Raw genomic sequence first — 7,538 nt, 5'->3', positions numbered from 1 at the left:
TGTTCACAGCATTTTTATGATCACAATACCCTAATACTTCTACTACCTTGATGTAATAGTGGGGGCATTTGGCAACTTTCTTTATTTTTCTCCCCTCATTAAAATAGTGCTCCCAGAATCGCAACTGCATCAAGCAAAACAATTTATTAGTGGAACAAGAACCACAATTAAGTCTACATGTGACAAATAGAATCACCATTAACCTCATGAAGTCATAAGACCAATGGAAATACAAAATATTATATATACTTATCTCCTAACCTATGATACAAGTAACAAGAATCACCATTAAATTCAAAATATCTTTTCTCCAATATAAGGTTTCACGTCTTTTCTTGATGAAATTTATGCACATTTGTGCCTAGATAAATCAAGAAGCATCTAGAATACTCGAGAGAAGTTTACCAACTAAGCAAAGTCGGAAAGTCCAAACAGCTCAACCCATATGTTAGAAACTTCATGATATTAACTAATGTATAATGACAGTTCTGATCTCTTGGACCACAGGAGTCCAAGAAATTTGTAGTCTCCGTTGAATTTATATCCAATAGTGAGTGACCACAAATCTCTTAAACTTATGTAATCCAAAAAATCAGAATTGTGTATATATATCGGTTATATAGTAAATACAAGTCGGCAAATCCTAACCTATGACTTTATTTTAGGAGGCTCTATCCCTTGTTTTGACACAGGTCCCCCTAAAATTTCAGAGCCGCCACTAGTGCCGCCTTGCCCCACTATATCTATAACAAAACAATCATATCGAATCCTTTTTGTTGGTTTTAAAGTTCTTGATATTTTACCCTCTTCATACAAAATTTATGGGTTTTACTTTTACCAATGTATTTTTTCTCTCGTTATTATGATATAAAAAATAATTCTATCTAACACATGTGGCAAATTAATTAATTTAAAATTAATGACATGTCATTTTCTATATCATTCAGACCAAATTTGGCATGCCTAACATTATTATTTTTAAATTAATTTATGATATTTGCACTAAAACCTCCTAAATTTACACTTTTTCTTTCTTTTTCTCTTTCGTTTAACTTTAGTTTTTGTGAATTTTTTCTCTCAAAAAGAAAAACTTTGTGAATTATTTTTATTTCTTTCATGTATGAATTGGGTACCTTAGTGTTATGTTTTATGAACCTTTATTTTTCTTCTACTTGTTGGAATATAATAAATTATTAATTTGAGTCTTTGATAGTGTGTAGATGATGAGATTACTATTCAACCAATTTAAATATAAAATTCATGTTTCTCAAAGAAAAAAAATTCATGGCAATTATAACTGTAATGAATGCATATATTATTAATTAATTATGAAGTGGGCCATTGTCTAGCAAATGGGTATTTTGGGCTCTCTCTCTCAAATATTCCATAAATGAGAAAGAATAGAACTTTCGTTTTTCCGGTAATTGTAACAATCAAAATATTGATAAATGCAGGACAAGTTTTCTCATAAATTCATAATATTTGAAGCCAATACAAAGCCGACAGCTATTTGAGAGATTATGGCTAGACTTATTTTGAACAAAAGCCAAACCCAGTAGGCCAAATTACTACCATCCGTCTCCAATCACACTTGAGCCCTACAACAAGATGTGCCTTTGTTTTTTTGTTAGAAGATACGTAAACCAGCTAGGTTTTGCACCTAAGCCTCAAACATCCACGTCAATCACCGAAAAAGGGTATGGACTTTGTTGGCCATTCTACACCAATTATGCATTCATTAGTCAAGATTTTCTTCTCATTTTAGCTTCATTATTGTTGGCCATTATATATATAAGTAAATTTCTATTGATATAGTATACCATATATACCATATATACCATATTGATACTATACTATATATATATGGGTAAAAAACAGAGTACTATGTAAGTGGGAAAGTACTCTGTCTTTCACCCATATTATAACGCATGAACCAATTATACTGCATGATCTTATATTCTAATACTATACAATAATTTCTTATTAGTGAAAAATGATTTTTCCATAGATGAAAGTAATTTGTCCCGTTTTAGTAAAAAATAACGTGGCAAATATTACTGAGGCACACAATTATCATTTTCTTTTCTAAATACACGTTTCTGCAAATTGCCTTTGTAGAAGAGCATATTCATTTGATAAGCCTTGTTTTGCATTTGATTCTCGATAAGGAAAACGAGTTTTCATAGACTAAAGATAACAATTTGCATATCCAAAAGCATGTTTGAATTCAAATCTGAACTAATTTTAAAATCTATGAAAATATGTTATTTTTTCTTAACTCAAATGAGACTAAAAGTTCCTTTCATGAAAATATGTATTGGATCACGAACCATAAGTCAAATTCAAAAGCAATTTTTTTGGACAACCACAACCAAAAGGATGAGCAATTAACTCATTTATCTGAAAGCTCTTGCGTGCTCCCAAATAAATATATACCCGGGAATAATGTAATCAACCTTGTGCAGATAACCATCTATCTAGTAGTTCAACCAAATTGGGTTGCTTGCAATACTTGCCTGCGTTGTCTCCAAACTCCCAGTTTTACACTCAAAGCTTGATGCTCATATAATTATATATCTGTTCCTCTTGTTCCTTCTCTTTTTATTTTAAAGAAAGTATATATAAATTTAACTATTCTAGATCATAAGAAGGGAGACTTAAACTCAGGTGTAATAGATCCGATATACTATCTTGACCAATTGACATAATCAAAAGCCCGCAAGTCTGAGAAAAACAACAAGATCCCTAAAAGCTTGTAATAATGACAATTCATAGATAAGAGGAGATTTGTAGCCATGCATGTAGACGTACTAGGAGAATAGAAAACAAGGAGAGGCTCATTTTCATTTTGTGGTGATAATAGGTGGCTTGGGAGACTTCAATTTTGGTTGCTTAACTTGTGGTTTGTGGTGGCCATGACAAGGGACAAAACCGAAAGCTTGTTTCTAGTGCCAACGAAGGGAAGGACTTTGGTAGCATATATCAATTATTTAGTCTATAGATTCCAACCCTTTGCTTGTATGCAGATTCCTACCCCCATTGGGATTTCAAATCATGGGAGAACCGTACAAGTCAGTCAGATATAAACAATGTTTTGTTGTCTCCCAATATACTGTATAATATTTTAATATATTATTAAATTAGTGTGGCCGAAATTACTACAAAACTCAAAGTTAATTCTGTATTTTGAAATCAATGGTATGGTAAATTTGGCATGAAATTGACAATTATAATATTAGGGATGACCTAATTGGTGTGTGTGTCCATTTGACCGAATTGGTCAGCACAAAGAAAGAAATGGGGAATTCAACTTTTAAATTAACCGAATTGGTGTGTGTCCATTTCACCACTTGTTTTAAAAAGAATTAATTCCATGTGAGAAGATGCCTAAATAGGTAATTAGTCCGTGACTAGAGTATCTCAGATTCAGATATATTCTTTCTTTGCTATGTTCATATCACTTGGTTTTAGACTTTAGTTGTCACCTGAGACTTGAGGTTTTCCTTTTTGGTAATTTGAGACTTGAGGTTTTACAATCAGATTTGATAATGCTCAAATTTCCAAGCAGGATCTAGAATGTGCATTCACTTGTTAAAAAGACAATAATGTAGCATTATTGTTAAAAAGATGTGTATATTCTCTTTTTTTCTAATCACTCTACAGTGTAGTTTAATGATCGAAATTATTTATCGTTTAGATACTTTATATGTGGTCATTCTTACAAATTATTTGATTATCGAACAAATACGTTTCATTTGATAAAATAAAATGATTATGATAATAATTAAGTGGTTTAATGTTGTCCGATTTGATCCCATACTCAAACAATTTAGTTCAACCTATCCAAATATGGCTTAAACAAGAATAAGGATTTAGTCACGTTTCAAGAAGCAAGCGAAGTAAATATAACTTACACAGTGTTAAAATAGTGAGTGTTGTTTGAACAATAAACGTCATAATTTAAATTCTCACAAGCAAAAAAACACTCAAATATATGTGATACATATGATATTAAATGCACTCAATATGCGTAGTTTGTGAGTAATTAGACATAATATCTGATCATCGAACATGATTTTCTTTTTTTATTCAAAAAATAAAATGAAGGAAATAAATAGAAAAATAAAAATAAAAGAGCAAGTAACTAGTTTTGAAAGGCTATATGAGTAAACTCACTCAGCAAAATCCCACCCAAAAATCCCAACGACTAGATCCAATCTTCGCCTCAAACAAAGGAACGGAGCATATAACATAACATAACAAACAAAATAATTTTTCTAAAATCTCCCAAAGCCCAAATATTCCGCCACTCAACGCCCACACTGTCACCCACACACACACACGCCCTTTTGGCCTTTGCTGCCCTCTTTTGCTGTCTTCCTCCATTTCTTCTCCTTCTTCTTCTTCAAACTTTGTACTCTCCGACGACCCGAAAACCCACAATTCTAACCCCGCCCACATGTCTCTAGAATGACCCGAACCCGGCTCCTCTCCTCCGAACCCGACCCAGACACCAACCGCTCCAAACCCACCGGCGGCGGGGGAGTCACCACCGCCATGAGAGTTATTGTCCCTCTACAGGGCGTGGTTCAAGGCAGAGGAGGCCTCGTTTTGGGCTCCGTCATCCCATGCGCTCTCTTCTATTTCCTCCAGCTATACTTGAAACGACACCGCTCGAACCCGAACCCGCCCACGCCTCCGCCTTCTCCCGACTCCGAGCCAGCTGGGCAGTTGGTGGAACTACCCGTTCTGCCACGGTCCCTGTCTCGGACCCTCCTCTCCCCAAGATGTCCCGGAGGACCCGTTTACGTTTCGGCTCGGGCCAATTCGGTTTTGAAAGGTGGCCAGTCGCCGTACGAGGTTGGGTTGAGGAAGGTATCGGAGGATCCGTATGACGAGTTGGGCAATCCGGATGGGGTCATTCAGCTGGGTTTGGATGAAAATAAGGTGGGTCCAGACTCGAGGTTGCTTTGGCTTGTGTTGCTTCAAGTCTTTTGCTTTAGCATTTTTCATCTTTTCAAAATTTAAATTTGAAAAAAAAAAAAAACGAATATTGGTGTAATGGGTTTTGTTGAATTTTGGTGTGTGTAGCTGTCGTTGGACTTGGTTCGAGATTGGCTTGTGGAGAATGCAGAGGACGCAATTTTGGGTGGCTGGGAGCTGGGCATAAGTGGGATTGCTTGCTACCAGCCTTTTGATGGCTTGATAGAGTTGAAAGTGGTATATTTCATATTTTCTCTGACATCATTATATGTTTGTGTGTGTAGAAGAATACAAATGCGAATCCATATCGAAAGTTATGTCTTTTTATGCAAATGTTTTAATTGGATTTTACATAACTTTGTACTTTTGGAGCATATTCTGTAGTTTGCATATTGCTGAGTGCTTAAAAAGAAATCGACTTTTGTCTTTGGCTTTCTGTTTGAATAACTCTTGATTTGATGACTGAAAATGGTTGAGGTTTTGGTGGAATATGCTTCTAACTTACAAAATTTACGTCCAGCACAAGTTGCAATTCACAAATTTTGTGGTTTATCGAAATAGGGAAGTCTCTTGACTGAATAACACTTGATTTTTGGGTGACTGACAATGGTTGAATTCTTGGTGGAATATGTACCTTACTTTCAAAATTTATGTTCAACTTTAGATGGTATTCAATTTTTGGCTGTATCAATGTGGCAAAGTCTCTTGACACAACTGCTGTTAAGGGGCTTTTTGGAGTAGTTCAATGTTTATCTGAATGATTTATAACTTGATGGCTGATTATTTGCACCTTTAACTAGATCAATTTGGACTGGTATTTTTTCTTTTTATTACCTCTCTAGAGGAATTATAGGTCGCCGGTCAGACATTAATCTGTTATGCAATGTGCAGGTTTGTTTTTGTGATGTATATGCGTTTACTTTTATACTTAAAAGATATTGCAATTGAGATCCAATATAGAATTTATCCCCATGAACAGTGTTTCTGATGTCTTCTTTGTTGAAGATAATCTCTTTGTATTGCATTGAGATTTTATGCCCTCTCTAATATTTCTAGTCCTACAGGCTGTTGCAGGATTCATGTCTCAAGTCATGAAAAATTCAGTTTCCTTCAACCCCTCACAAATAGTATTGACAGCTGGTGCGACTGCTGCCATTGAGATACTAAGCTTCTGCCTAGCAGACAGTGGAAATGCATTTCTTGTTCCTGCACCATATTACCCTGGGTAATAACTATTATCTAATCTCAACATTTCTGAAGAGTTTCTTTAGGTAAGCTAAATATTTTCTGACTTTCCGAACATGACTTGCAGTTTGGACAAAGATGTAAAGTGGCGAACTGGAGTCGAAATAATAACTGTTCCATGCCGTAGTGCTGACAAATTCAATTTGAGTGTAACTGCTCTTGACCGTGCATTCAACCAGGCAAAGAAACGCGGTTTAAAAGTTCGAGGGATTATAATTTCAAATCCTTCAAATCCTGTTGGCACTTTGTTTAGTCGTGAATCACTTTACAACCTCCTAGACTTTGCGCGAGAGAAGAACATACATATAATCTCGAATGAGCTGTTTGCTGGATCCACACATGGAAGTGAAGAGTTTGTAAGCATGGCAGAAATCGTTGAATTGGAGGATCTCGACCAGAACAGAGTACATATAGTATATGGTCTATCTAAAGACCTCTCTCTTCCAGGTTTTAGGGCGGGTGTTATCTACTCCTTTAACAAGAATGTGCTGGCTGCTGCTAAAAGGTTAACAAGGTTCTCGTCCATTTCCGCTCCATCCCAACAGTTGCTCATCTCCATGCTTTCAGACACCAAATTTGTCCAAAAGTTTATTGATGCCAATAGAGAGAGACTTCGAGGAATGCACCTTAAATTTCTGACAGGGTTGAAGCAATTGGGCATTGAGTGCACAAAGAGCAATGGGGGTTTCAACTGTTGGGCTGACATGAGTGGGTTAATCCGCTCTTACAATGAGAAAGGGGAGCTTGAGCTCTGGGATAGGTTGTTGAATGTAGCTAAGGTAAATGTAACTCCCGGATCTTCATGTCATTGTATTGAACCCGGATGGTTCCGGTTTTGTCTTTCGACATTGACTGAAAAAGATATTCCTGTTGTTATGGATCGAATTCGGAAAATTTCCGAAACCTGTAAATTACAAAGTTGAAATATTGTTCATTCGTTCTCCAGGTTCAGGTTGCATACAAATTATTAAAGGAATAGCTCTTGCTGTAGTTTCAAAGCCACTTTTGTCTCTGGTCAAAGCAGAACTTCCCCCTGAATCCAGGAACTAAAAGTGCAATCAAATTTCCAATTGACCCAGTCCAATATAATATATCTTAAAATTCTGAAGCTACTTGTGCCAGGGTTCACGTGACAAGATCTGGAAGTCATTTGATTTTGGATCTTGCAGTTTAAGACAACTCATGCTTCCTACACAATTTTTCCCTGTACATTTGCCCATAGCTCATGGCTGCCTATAGGGATAAGTTTGTAATTCATTTAAAGGGGATGAGATGCGGGGTGGCAGTAAAAGCAATCAAACCAAAAAGAA

The 7,538-nt window shown here is 35.9% G+C and overlaps 1 protein-coding gene across 1 annotated transcript; it reads left to right on the top strand.

Moving 5' to 3' along the window:
* On the top strand, window positions 3,916–7,218 carry LOC18777197 (probable aminotransferase ACS10). The gene is made up of 4 exons (XM_007209817.2): window positions 3,916–4,947; window positions 5,092–5,220; window positions 6,048–6,208; window positions 6,296–7,218. The coding sequence occupies exons 1-4, from the start codon at window positions 4,471–4,473 to the stop codon at window positions 7,149–7,151; spliced, it is 1,623 nt and encodes a 540-aa protein (XP_007209879.1). The 5' UTR covers window positions 3,916–4,470; the 3' UTR covers window positions 7,152–7,218.

The sequence above is a fragment of the Prunus persica genome, chromosome G5 (assembly GCF_000346465.2).
Source record: "Prunus persica cultivar Lovell chromosome G5, Prunus_persica_NCBIv2, whole genome shotgun sequence".
Classification (NCBI taxonomy): Eukaryota; Viridiplantae; Streptophyta; class Magnoliopsida; order Rosales; family Rosaceae; genus Prunus; species Prunus persica.
This window is presented reverse-complemented; position numbering and strand designations above follow the sequence as displayed.

Excerpts from the sequence above, each read along its gene's own strand:
- LOC18777197 (XM_007209817.2), top strand. The coding sequence starts at position 4,471 with ATGACCCGAACCCGGCTCCTCTCCTCCGAACCCGACCCAGACACCAAC. Across the intron at positions 5,221-6,047 it reads GCTTGATAGAGTTGAAAGTG|GCTGTTGCAGGATTCATGTC; the intron begins GTATATTTCATA and ends CTAGTCCTACAG. Across the intron at positions 6,209-6,295 it reads CCTGCACCATATTACCCTGG|TTTGGACAAAGATGTAAAGT; the intron begins GTAATAACTATT and ends CATGACTTGCAG.